General features: G+C 40.5%; 1 protein-coding gene across 4 annotated transcripts in view; it reads right to left on the reverse strand.

Annotated features, from left to right (window-relative positions):
- Positions 1-14,203, reverse strand: part of ITGB2 (integrin subunit beta 2) — a 205,851-nt gene that overhangs the window by 47,652 nt on the left and 143,996 nt on the right. For all 4 annotated transcript variants that reach the window (XM_073633476.1, XM_073633477.1, XM_073633474.1 and 1 more), the window contains 3 exons: positions 12,471-12,655; positions 5,444-5,688; positions 134-347 (listed from right to left, as the gene is read on the reverse strand). In XM_073633476.1, coding sequence (XP_073489577.1) covers positions 134-347; positions 5,444-5,688; positions 12,471-12,655 — 644 coding nt within the window. The remainder of the gene's footprint in view (positions 1-133; positions 348-5,443; positions 5,689-12,470; positions 12,656-14,203) is intronic.

Raw genomic sequence — 14,203 nt, forward strand, 5'->3', positions numbered from 1 at the left:
AAAGTGTCTCACTGAACTTGAAAAAGGTAAAATGTGATTGGTTACAAAAAATGTTATATTGTATTTTCAGAACTGACACTGTTAGTTTTACAGATTCAACTGACATCGTAAGGCAATAATCTTCGGCACCTACCCAAAACGTGGACACTGAGAAGGGCAGCCTGGACAGGTCTCACAGAATGGTGGGATATAACCATCTTTACAGGTGCATTTGTTACACTCACACTTCCCTCGACCACTGCATATGCTTCCTCTGGTGTTCTTACAGTTTTTAGTAGATTTTAGACATTGACAAGCACTTCCTTCATAGGCTTTTTTACATATGCAGCTGCCACAGTCGCATTCCCCTGTGAATCAAACAGTATTAGATTACAGATTAGACACAGATTAATTAAACACGTTTGCCATGATATATTGGTAATATATTTGGCCATCTGAACCACATGATCTGTTGTCTTGCATGCTTGCACATTTTATTATGTTTTTCCTGCAGAAGGCATAATTTGCCTTGTGACCTTACTTAAAATCTAACAATCCCTCACCAAAAGGTTCAAACTAAAAGGTATATAAATGGCACACAGTGCCTTGCAAAAGTATTCACCCCCTTGGCATTTTTCGTGTTTTGTTGCCTCACAACCTGGAATTAACATGGATTGTTTGAGGATTTGCATCATTAATTTACAGAACATGCCCACAACTTTGAAGATTTTTTTTTATTGTGAAGCAAACAACAAATAGGACAAAATAACAGAAAAAGTCAATGTGCATAACTATTCACCCCCCCTAAAGTCAATACTTTGTAGAGCCACCTTTTGCGGCTATCACAGCTCCAATTCGCTTTGGATAAGTCTCTATGAGCTTGCCACATCTTACCACTGGGATTTTTGCCCATTCCTCCTTGCAAAACTGCTCCAGCTCCTTCAAGTTGGATGGTTTGCGCTTGTGAACAGCAATCTTTAAGTCTGACCACAGATTTTCTATTGGATTGAGGTCTGGGCTTTGACTAGGCCATTCCAATACATTTACATGTTTCCCCTAAAACCACTCAAGTGTTGCTTCAGCAGTGTGTTTGTGGTCATTGTCCTGCTGGAAGGTGAACCTCCATCCTAGCCTCAAATCACACACAGAGTGGTACAGGTTTTGCTCAAGAATATCCCTGTATTTACCACCATCCATCTTTCCCTCAACTCCGACCAGTTTCCCAGTCCCGACTGCTGAAAAACATCCCCACAGCATGATGCTGCCACCACCATGTTTCACAGTGTGATGGTGTTCTTTGGGTGATGTGATGTGTTGGGTTTGCACCAGACATAGCGTTTTCTTTGATGGACAAAAAGTTCAATTTTAGTCTCATCAGACCAGAGCACCTTCCTCCATACATTTTGGGAGTCTCCCACATGCCTTTACCCAAACTCAAAACGTGCCATTTTGCTTTTTGCTGAAAGTAATGGCTTTCTTCTGGCCACTCTGCCATAAAGCCCAACTCTATGGAGCGTACGACTTATTGTCGTCCTATGTATAGATACTCCAGTCTCTACTGTGGAACTCTGCAGCTCCTCCAGGATTTCCTTAGGTCTCTGTGCTGCCTCTCTGATTAATGCCCTCTTTGCCCGCTCCGTGAGTTTTGGTGTTCTTTCCATTTGGTTCTGATAGATTTGATGGTGCTCCTATGGATCATCAAAGATTTGGATATTTTTATGTGACTTCTGAAGGTAATTGGTTGCACCAGAGCTTTTTATGGGCTTCATAACAAAGGGGGGATTACATACGCACATGCCAATTATCAGTTTTTTATTTCTGAAAAATAGTATTATGTATATATTTTTCTAATTTTACTTCACCAACTTAGACTATCGTGTTCTGATCCATCACATAGAATTCAGATTTAAAAAAATTGAACTAAAGGCTGTAATGTAACAAAATAGGTAAAAAGCCAAGGGGGGTGAATACTTTTGCAAGGCACTGTATGTTGCCACAATATCATTGGATGATATTTTTAGACTGTGTTCTATAGGTATGAGAACTATTCCTTGGTTTTAAAGAATGCTAACCAGTTCCAGCTAACTATGTTGTTCTCAGTAGTTCCCCAATCTTTCTCGGCATATCAGACTTCTGACCTAAGGCCCCTTTCACACCAGCGAACCGATGGGTTCCGCCTGTCCATTTTTCAGGCAGGCCCGATCGGACCACCCATTGTTCTCTATGGGGCAGCAGATGTTATCGGACATGTGTTCGATGTCACCCGCTGGCATCCGATCTGCTCCACTAAAAACAGACGGATGGTGATATGTTCGCCATCCATCTGGCGGATCGGGTCAGAACAGTGGGCTGTGTCTGTGTCTGCTCTGTCATCTGCCTGCTCAACGGGGATTAGTGTGGAGATCCGCTTGGATGGATTCCACCCCGTGGAAAGGGGCCTAAAGGCCTGAGTATAAATCCTAAGCCTTTGCATCACCACAGCAAGCAGGTGCGGAAAGAGATGGTCTAGTGGTCAGTAAAAAAAAGAAAAAGGAAAAAACTTTGCTGTAACTGCATATAAAGTGTTAGCTGGATTTCAGCTCGGATTTGTTAGTCAAGTCCATTCAAATCTGCTAGTGTATCTAACAGTACCCTCTCCCCAACCCCTCTAAACCCAAAAGTAAACATTAATGTTTACATTTATTTATCAAAAGTTTGCGTAAACATAAGCGTAAACTATAAGGCACAAAAGTAAGCATAGAATAAAGGAACAACATGCCAACATAACAAACAAATACATAATTATCAGCTTATTCAAGGATGTATTCAAAGCCAGCTAATTCTGCACTGGAACCAGCCAAAGGCTCAGAAAGCTGAGAGTCAAGGAGGGCAATAAAAGGAGAGGTAAGGAGGGATATGGAGTGGCAAGACACCCATGGAAGGTCATCAGAGTTGATGAGGTCTTCACAGTCAAAAGCAAACATTTATTAAATTGCAGCTTACCAATTCTTAGATGTAATGGCTGCATGAGTTTCCTTTTTAGGCTTTCTTTCTTCTATTTTTATCTGGTGATCCAACCGGTAAGTCTGGTGTTTTTCAACAAGAGAAGCTCCCTTGCAGTTACAGGGATGGGACCGACCATTTAACATTGACAGGGGTGCTTAAAATGATCAGGTTTTTTTTTTTTATTTTCATGTATGTAAAACCTTTGTCCCAAAAGGAATAAACTGTTTGCTATAACTAATTACAAACTGTTAGCTGGAGTTCAGCTTCAATTTGTTTCTGTATTTAAATCTGCTAGTACAACTAACACCCCCCCCCCCCCCAGACTAACAATGCTGCTGTCCAAATCTGCCCTCTGTGTTCCTTCATCCAGAGTGGTGTCAGTCTGTATAATACAGGAGGTGTGTTATTGGCTAGATCACCAGGTGAAAACAGAGGGAAAAAAACTAAAAAATAAAAACGAATGCAGCCACCATTTATAATGTTTGGTAAGCTTCAATATAATACATTTTTGATTTTGGTTTAATACCGCTTAACATTTTTGTTCTAATAATCCTAATACAAAATAGCATTAGTAAATAGATAGGAAAGTCAATCATATTTACTTGTTTTAAACTTTGTTTTACATGTATTAACCACTTAAGGACCAGGCCTATTTTTGACACCTGTTCTGTTTACAAGTTAAAATCATTTTTGTTTGCTAGAAAATTACTTAGATCTCCCAAACATTATATATATATTTTTTCAGACACCCTAGAGAATAAAATGGCGGTCATTGCAATACTTTATGTCACACCGTATTTGCGCAGCGGTCCTACAAACGCATTTTTTTTTAAAAACTACACTTTTTTGAATTACAAAATAAGAACACAGTAAAGTTAGCCCAATTTTTTTCTATATTGTGAAAGATGATGTTACGCCGAGTAAATGGATACCCAACATGTCACGCCTCGAAATTGCGCCCGCTCGTGGAATGGCGAAAAATTTTGGCACTTAAAAATCTCCATAAGCGACGTTTAAAAATGTCTACAGGTTACCAGTTTTGAGTTACAGAGTAGGTCCTGGCTAGAATTATTACTTTCGCTCTAACGATCATCGTAATTCCTCACATGTGTGGTTTGAACACCGTTTTCATATGTGGGCGTGAGTTTTTTTTCCTATTTATTTTACTTCTTATTTTTTATTTTTACACTGTCCTTTTAAAAAAAAAATGGATCACTTTTATTCCTATAACAAGGAATGTAAACATCCCTTGCAATAGAAAAAAAGCATGACAGGACCTCTTAAATGTGAGATCTGGGGTCAAAAAGACCTCAGATCTCACATTTACACTTAAAAGCAATAAAAATGAAAAAAAAAGTATATATTTTTTTTCAATAAAAAAAATTGTCCCTTTAAGGCCATTGGGCGGAAGTGACGTTTGACCAATGGTATAGAGTCGAGTGGGGGCCATCATTCCCTCACTCGACTTAGCAGGGGAAGGCAACGGATCCAGTAAGCAGCGGAGACGACCGATAAAAGTGATCTTGCTGTGAATTCGCCGTGGAGACCAATTTTATCCCAAAGCGGACCGCCCGCTGTTGAAGAAAATACTGGGGTTATAGCAGCTATCTGCTGCCATAACAACGGTACCTAACGTCAAAGGACCGACGTATATCAACGGCGGGTGGTCTGGAAGTGGTTAAGTTACTTCCTGGTTTCCATGCCTAGGCAAATTAGGTCATACATCCCAGGAGTCTTCAGGATGGGAGGAGGGGTTTTCTCAGCTAAGCACACCCTCCTGCCTGCATGCCTGAGCTAAGGGACAATGTTTTCCATGAAGTAAATGCTACCTGAATCTACTTTTCAAAGTGATTCCTCAGCAAAATAAAGCATGGAGACATGGATGGATGAGTGAATTTGCTTTGAATATTAAAAATGAACTAAACAGCATTTTTGGTTTGTGGTGCTCAGATACATTGGAGTTCCGCTTTAATGATACATTAGTGGATCTAAGTTATCTTTTTTTGCACACAGATTTTCTAAATGTTTGCCTCCACAGCCTCCCAAATGGGTCCTCTTGGCACAATAGCAGCTTTAGGGACTGCGATGGCTATAGATACACCACTTGGATTGCATTACACCATTATTCAATAAACAAAATAAATATATTTTAAACTTTCTATTTCATATGCTTTTATGTATAAGTAAAAAACATTTAGGTAAAATGGAAGAGGGGTTTTCCATGTTAATCATTTGTGACTTTTAGCACACTATACACTAAAAAAATTGAATAATGCATGCGCTAAAACCACTATGTATGATAATCTCTCACTGAGCAGGAGTACGTTAAAATAAATTACATATTGCATTGTAGAGCATCAGTTCAGAAGTTATGTGTAAAATACAGCAGTTTCTTGTCACCTCTCTAGGGGGCAGTAGAGTAACACTGCTGGTCATGACACACCGACAATAAGAAAAATGGTCATTAGACAGCACCTACCTTGTCCACCGCACACTTGATTATTGAACATTTCACAGTTAAAGTTGTCGCACTGACAATATTGTCCATAGATTTTTTTTGCAGGGTCGTCATTTGGATTGCAGGTACATTGACCACATATGCACTCTCCAGCTCCAGAGCACACAGCTGAGCCGTTGTCCTTTCTACAGCTCTGTTCCAATTCCTGATTTGTTTTACCTCCAGTTACACACTCACAGTTCTTCCCAACGTGACCTGGGTCACATCTGGAAATTAAAATTGTTTGTGTTAGTGTCGACGGTTCCGACATTTTTTTTTTTTTTTTGTAATTTTTTAAAGAGAAAAAAAAAGAGAGCAAACACTCAGGTTGAAGGAATTAAATGGGTCTCTACCAGAACCAGGAAGAACTACTAAATAGTAAATGTTGATGTTCTTTATGAGTAGAGATAATATGATGTCTTTAATGTAATGTATACCAACCTAATGGTTGGGGTATGAGATGTAACATGTCAATAAGCTCAATAAAAAACTTTGTTTAAAAAAAAAAAAAAATTGTTTGTGTTAGTTCAGACAATAAACTATGTATGCTAGGTATCACGGTACTTTAGGTTTTGAAACCGAGAATCACAATTCTGGTCGTTTTCAAAGCAGTTTTTGATGTTAATAGACTTGAGAAAAAAAGTCTCATATCTTCTGACCCCCCCCACCTTGACTTAATCCCTAGGATGACCCTCATTAAAATACCACCTAAAGTTTACAATTAAAATCTGACTAATGCTTAATCCTTAGCAATGGAAAGATTATGTATAGATCCGCGCAAGGTTAAGTACAGAGCAAGTAGAACTTTGAGAAGGAACGAACTGCTGCCCCCACACAAAGTATTTCCACCTAAGTGGAGTACTGTTAAATTAAATTGGGAGTGATGTGGGTGTGGCGCTGTTCTAATTTGTAGTACAGTGGAACCTCAGATTATTTTTTTCAGCGTTTTTTATACATACGTTTATGCACAAACGTATCTTGCAGAGGATATATACTACACTAGTACAATATTGTTTAAATAAGGTTATTGTTTTGTCCTTGGAGATCCATTAATTAAGCTCTCCTATTTTTAGTGTTGCACTCTGTAGAGGGTGTAACACATCTTTGCATCAGTTACTTTCTTAAATTGGTACACATTCATCATACATTGATTGAAGACTACCATCAGCATACAGTGTTACACTCTGCAGAGGGTCTAACACACCGTTTTAGTTACTTTAAATTAGAACAGCGCCACATTAATCCTTAGCAAGCAAAGTAAAGTAAACAGGGTCACTTACCCGGCGCTTCAATCTAAATGAGGGTTAGTTACTCTTAATGTAAAATGGTGGAAATAGTGTCCACTATATTAATACAATACATTATAATCCATAAGGCCATAAAGTTAATTCTTGAAAAGTCTTTAAGGCAAAGCAGCGCTTCCAAATAATTTGTTGTGCACCGTTAGATGACAAAAGTGCAAAACAGCTAGTGAGACAAATCCGGTCAAAGTGTTTGGGGCGACAGTTCATGGAAAATCGTCAGGTGTATGGAGAATCCACCTTCACCGCACCACGTGATTCCACTCCCCCAGGGAATGCACTTACCAGAAATATGTCAAATCACGCTTTGGATATGTTCTGCCCAAACAATATCAAGGGATCATCTTCCAGGATATCTCAAATAGTTCATCAGGACAATGGATCGGTGCACTCCAGTTCACATTATTCTCACTCATGTAATCATAAGTAGTTCCATGAGCACTAGTGAACATCTATTCGTCTGCAGTGATTCCCGGGAGGAGATCAAAGACAGTAGACCAGTGTAGCAAGCCATGTGGTCAACCATAGGAACAGCTGCTGTAACTGCTTAAAAATGTATGCTGCAAATAACCTTTAATGTTTTTGTTTTTTTGTTGTGTTTTACTCTTTTACTGAGTATGCAGCTTATTCATCTTTCAATCCTTGTTTACACTGGTGCCATAAATGCTGCCCCAGGTTTGCTGTTTCAGGATGGCTTCTTTCTATTGTGGAGCCACCTTTGCATGCAGGAACTAGTGTTGTGTCTCCCTACTCTAGGTGCAGCAATAGAAACACACAGCCCCATAGTCTAGAATGGCAAGGCACTCCCCTGTTGCTCCATCCTTCAAGCTAACAGGCTGGCTCAAGACTGCAGTGTTAACTCTAGCCTGTGAAAACCGGAAGTTTAGGAAATCAGCACCACTGAAAGTTGTAAACTGCAAATGCTGGGGTAAGAATGCTAACAAACAGTGCACAGGGAAATTTGGTTAGTGTGTTAAAGTGGTTGTAAACCTCAGACATGAAATATGAACTGTAAACTTCGGGGAACCAGCTAGATCACAGGACACAGGCTTTTCAGTCAAAAGGAAGTTTATTAAACTTAAATAGCTTCACAGCAGCAAAAACAAAAAAACAAGAGATTTCAGTCTCACCAACTTGCAGAGTCAAGAACTACTATCGCAGTTAAACAGTCCTTGGTTTTTGTAGCAGGTAACTTCCCCTGCCAGGAGGCTTCCAGGCAGGACACTGCCACTCACTTTTATCGCTGTACACAAAACCACCATCCACGGTCTACTCTACACTCCTCCACACCCACCTACAACTTCCTGTCTTGTTTTAAACCCAATTCTTCCAAACAGAGGGGAAATAAAGCATCCTTCCAGGACCCAGCCACGGCATCCTGTACATATCCCCCCCCCCCCCGTGCCCCAACGCCAAGGAGGTGGAGGCAACAGTGGAGCTAAAACAATGGACTCGGGAGAGGGCATCTGCATTTTGATGCAGTCTCCCGGGCCTATGCTCCACTACAAATTTAAATTCTTGGAGTGCCAGGAACCACCGAGTAATCCTGGCATTAATCTCTTTGCCATGGTCAGAAATCAGCCTAAACTTCCTCCCCAAGAGGTAATATCTGAGTGATTCCAGAGCCCACTTAATGGCCAGACACTCTCGTTCAATTATAGCGTAGTTTTTCTCTGCTGGTGTGAACTTCCTACTAGAGCTGCACGATTAATCGTTAACCACTTCCCGACCGGCGCACGCCGATGTACGTCGGCAGAATGGCACGGCTGGGCAAATGGGTGTACAGGTAAGTCCCATTGAATTTCCCGCTGGCCGGGAGCTCCGTGAGTCGGGTCGCGGGTCCCGCGGACTCGATCGCCACGGGGATACCCGCGATCGCCTCACGGAGAGGACGAACGGGGAGATGCTGATGTAAACAGCATCTCCCCGTTCTGCCTAGTGACAATATCACTGATCTCTGCTCCCTGTCATCGGAGCAGAGATCAGTGACATGTCACAGCTAACCCATCCCCCCTACAGTTACAAAACACTCCCTAGTACTGACTTAACCCCTCCCCGCCCCCTAGTGGTTAACCCCTTCACTGCCAGTGTCATTTACACAGGAATCAGTGCATTTTTATAGCACTGATTGCTGTATAAATGACAATGGTCCCAAATATGTGTCAAAAATGTCTGATGTGTCCTCCATAATGTCGCAGTCACAATAAAAATCGCTGATCGGCGCCATTACTAGTAAAAAAAAATATTAATAAAAATGCCATAAAATTATGCCCTATTTTGTAATTGCTATAACTTTTGCGCAAACCAATTAATAAACGCTTATTGCGATTTTTTTCTACCAAAAATATGTAGAAGAATACATATCGGCTTAAACTGAGGAAAAAAAAATGTTTTTTTAATTATTTTTTGGGCATATTTATTATAGCAAAAAGTAAAAAATAATGCGTTTTTTTCAAAATTGTCACTATTTTTTTATTTATAGCGCAAAAAATAAAAACCGCAGAGGTGATCAAATACCACCAAAAGAAAGCTCTATTTGTGGGAAAAAAAGGACGTCAATTTTGTTTGGGAGCCACGTCGCACGACCGCGCAATTGTCAGTTAAAGCGATGCAGTGCCGAATCGCAAAAAAAGCTCTGGTCAGAAGAGGGTAAATTCTTCCGGGGCTGAAGTGGTTAAGGATCGAAATCGTAATCTTTTTCCCTTCCTGATCTTCAAAACAGCACGTCACGATCTTTCTAACAAGTGCAGAGAGTTCTCACAGCTGGAAAAAAAAAATCCAGGCAGCCTGCCAAGTTTTATTACAACATGCGAATAAGTAGAAACAAAGTATCTTTTTGTCCTTTTATCAAAGGAAAGAACTCCGGCATGTAGATGTGGTAAGTTTAACCATTTAAAGAGGAAGTAAACCCTGACAAGTTTTTCTGAGACCAAGAGTTAAAAAGGTAACAGGGAAAGGAGCTCCAACACACAACCTGTGAATGACAGCCTCAGCTCTGGTCCTGTGTGAAGGCAGGTGTGTGTCTTCCCTCCAGTCAGCTCTCACTGAGCTCTGCAGAGTGTAACTTCAGATCGCTGCCCCCTACTTTCTGAAAGGTCAGACGAGCTGTATACATTCTGTACTTTGAATGGCTATGGAAAGTGCTGACTGCAGATAAACAGGTACAACTTATAAAGGAGGAATTGTTTTATCTCTGTGTATCACCTGAGGCTAGTTACTTCACTGGGTATATGTAAGGGTTTATGTCCACTTTACCAAAAAAATGTTGAAGGTTTTGTAGGGATCTGTTGCCCTCTAATGTTAGCTGCTAATATCAATGTTATATATAATTATGTGTTAGCACTTCCTGTTTCTAGAAGGCTAGTTTAAAAACCCAGGAGTAGTTCAGTCTGTAGAAGCAACGCTATGTTAGCCCATGTGTCCATGCACATTTAGACATTTACAAGTTGAAGAAAAAAAAAAAACTCATAACAAGTGGATTATTGAGAGGAGCTTTTAAAACAGAAAAAAATGCTTTAGCATTTTTTATGTTTAATTGTTGTCCAGTGTTTTGGGGAAAAATGTTTAAAACGCAAACTCTTTTAAACGTGCTCAAACGCATGCATAATACACTCCATAGGTATGTTTTTATGCTGCAATTCTGGTATTTTTTGTGCCGCCTAGTGTGCATGGGCCCTTACCATTTCTTTTTCATTTTTTCAGTCAATTATCAATAAATTACTGTCCCTTGTAGAAACATTTTTGCATTTGAAAAAAAAAGGTGAACCAAATATTGGTGTTTTAAATCTTGGTAAAAGGAAAATGAGAATATTACTTCTGCCAAAAAAATCTGGTCTCACTCTAAATCACTTATGATGTATTGTGTTCATTCTAGGAAAAGTAAATTGTTCACTTTATACAAGGCACCATATGCTGTGTTTTTTGATCATCCCCTTGTGTCTTCCTTTCCTCAATCCATAGGCAAAACCAAGAGAATACCTGGTACCTCTGATTATGGGAGAACATCTGCAGTTTTCATAATCTGAGATGCCAATTGTCACAACAGAGCACTGTCACGTACGGCAGGAAGGAATTTTTTTGAGTCCTTTACAAGTTTCAAGCTTTGGAAAAACTTGCACAGAAATTGCAGGGTTCTCCAGTGGGAAATTAGGCAGCAAGGTAGTGCAAGATAAGTACAGACTGCTGGTGGCGCTTCCTATGAACTAAGCCTGTTACTTTGCAAAGTACAGATATACTTTAAATGAAGAGATTCATGGTTTAAGAACTAGACTTCAAATTATTTAGTGTGCCCCAGCAACTTGAAAAATTTCTAAGTGTTAAAGATGAACTTAAAGTGGTTGTAAACCACAGAAATGAATCATGAACAAAGCATATCCCTCTATAGTGTGTACTTGCCCCAATTAAGAGCACTCAGTGTCATTTCTGTCTGCTGCTTCGTTCCTCTGCTATCAGTATGCTATGATGACACCAAGAAAAAAATGATGACAGGGGAGGGATCTCCAGCTGATTGACACCCTCAGCTCTGTTCCTGTGTGCTGTGAGGGGGTGGGTCCCTTCCCTCCAATAAGCTCTCAGGGCTCTCCTCACTAAGCTTTGCAGAGTGTAATTTCAGCTCTCTGCACCCTTTTTTCGGAACTTCCAGGCAAGCTTTAAAAAACTGGACTTTGAACAGATGTAGAGTAGAGAAGACTGCAGATAGCCTGGTGCAACTTATGTAGGAGGATTTGTTTCATATTTGTGTATCACCTGAGGCCAGTCACTTCACTGGGTATATGTAAGGGTTTACAACCACTTTACCCCTGTTTTAAGTCAAAATTTATTTTCACCTAAAGAAAACTGTGTAATACTTAAAAAGTGCTTCACCCCCAACCCTCCCATTATTATTTTTTTCACTCCACACTTACCTAATATTGTGTTATCCTCAAAACACAAACCCACCTAGCGGATTCAGCATTGTCCTTCTGTGATCCTTTCTCATCTCCCACCACCCAGCCTCAGGTCCTGCCCCACCATCTTTTTGCACAATGTCATTGAGAGGCAGCTGTCTTTTTCAGGTTCAAGTCATCTTCCCCTGATGATGCACTGCCAGGTTCACCCTCTGCCTCCTTCCATGAATGGAAGTCAAAGCCTACTGAGATATGTGACAGGGAACACGCAATCGTCACCTAGGTGAGAATAAAGGATGGCAGGCAGGCCCGAATGTGTACAAAAAAGGGGAGGGGGGGTTGTTTATTACCGCTGTGGTTAGGGCTCAAGGGGAAGAAAATTATTTATTCCAGTGAGGGCCAGCTTTAAATTTTGCAGCAGTAGGATATGTAGTCTTTGCCAGAGGGTATTATTTGGGCAGATATAACATATCCCAGCACTGTAGCAGCTTTAGACTTTTAAACTGGTAACCCCAGAATGCAGCCAAGTGGTAAGCCTGATTTTTTTTTTTTTAGCAGATTAGGTAACACAACAGTAGGCACTGTGAAATAAATTAGGATTGAAATCTTGTTTATGTAGCCTTACAATGGGGGGCTAATAGTTTACCAACAGTTGCTCAAAGACACAGCATGGCTGTTGCTAACTAATGCTGCTGATACTCATAAGGTAGGTAAGCACAGACAACTGCATATCCTGCTGTCTCTATAGAAAGCTTCTTAAAATGTCTTTGCTACTTTCCTTTAGTTTTTAGAAATTAGCCCCATTATGTAACATACATTTACCTGCAGATCCCACATTCAATCCTCCCATTAGAGTTGCAGGCCTCCTTCTCTACTTCATCTTCGCATATACAGTCACATTCAGTTGAGATAAGAACTTCCACTTTGTCTGTAAATCCCAGCGCACGAATTAAGAGAATTTCATTTGGAAGGCACTTTTTTGCTGTGACCTTAACTTTAAATATGATCTAATAAAAAAAAGAAAAAAAAGAAAAATTACACAGTTGTAGAAAAATTACCTGGATTTGATCATGCTTGGCACCTAAAATATGGCCTTCCTCCTGCACATTTTTTTGGCTAGTAAACTAGCTCATCATAATGATGGGCCCACAGAAATGTGACGAGGAATGGAAAGGAGGCGGAAAGCCTAAAGGCTACCAGGAAGTGTCAGAGCTTTGCTTGTCATAACAGCCTGGAAGTGGGGCCTAGTGGGGCCTAGTGGGGCCTAGTGGGGGGGGGGGGGGGGGGGGGGGCTTGGAGAAGCTGCAGGCACATCTAGTTCTTATACCTGACAATAGTTTTCCTGTTACTAATGCAGAAGTTACCCTCAAGTAACATTTATGTGGCATTCACATTTACATGTTTGCTGTTCCATATTTCTGTTATTGTATAAAACTGAGATTTGTAGATTGACCACTAGAAGGGCTTCTGTATTTCACTGCAATCACTCCTCAGTAGTTAAAATAACAGAGACAGTTTAACACCTGTTCAGAAAAAAAATATCAAACCAAAAAACTGAACTTCCATATTGAGCGAATATGTTCACACACCATGTACATATAAAGTACAAACTATACATAAATCTAAGGTTTGTAAACATTAATGGTCCATGCACACTGGGCTTAAAAAAACACCAGTTCTTTTGTCAGAAAAAAACATACACATGGAGCATCTTTGTACAGGCGTTTAGGAGTGCTTAGCATTTTCTTCAGTCAGAAAACTTTCAAAAACGCTAACCAGAAGGGGTTTTTTTCTGCCCCTAAGCACTGAGTTTAAAATATGCCTCTAAACATCATCATATGCATGGACACATATGTTGTGGAAATTTTATTAAGATGTATTTAATATGTATTTTCACATTGTCTCCCAGTGTTAGTTCTGCTGCAGCCCGCTCTGAAGAGCGGACTAGGGCAGACTGATGTCAGTTGAGACCCGTTTTGGTAGTGGAAAGCTTCCTGAGGATGCAGAGAAGTGTTTGCAGAGTGGGAATGTGTCCGACTGCTAAGGGTCCCTGTGCGATACACAGAACGATCGTCTGGGGGGGTGTTCACTCTGCAAAGACATTATTGGTTATGGAGGGATGCGCGCTTTTGTCTTTCTGTGTGTCTGATCAGCACATGGGGGGACCATGGCGTGCCCCTGCAGATAATCTCCCATCCACAGGAATGGTAGTATAATCCGGGTATGCGTTGTTCTCTGAACAATGCAGAATAAGGATTCACACCAACGATAAAAACGGGAGTCTTGGGTGCTTTGGCCGGGGACAGCGTCCATGATTCCAAGGCCAGCAATGCAGCTTTCTTTGTCTAGCTGAAGATGATGGCTTACAGAGACAGGGGGCGGGAAATCATGCACACTGCCCTTGCACAGACATGCCCATAATACTCCCCTAGTCATTGTTCATTGGTTGAGATTTATATAACTCCTCCTGTTTGAAGGAATGTAGCTATAAAGGAAATGTCTGCGCTAACTAAGTGAAAAAAGTGCAGCTGCTTGTGTAAGCCTAAATACAAAAA

This window comes from Aquarana catesbeiana, linkage group LG06 (assembly GCF_042186555.1).
Source record: "Aquarana catesbeiana isolate 2022-GZ linkage group LG06, ASM4218655v1, whole genome shotgun sequence".
NCBI lineage: Eukaryota > Metazoa > Chordata > Amphibia > Anura > Ranidae > Aquarana > Aquarana catesbeiana.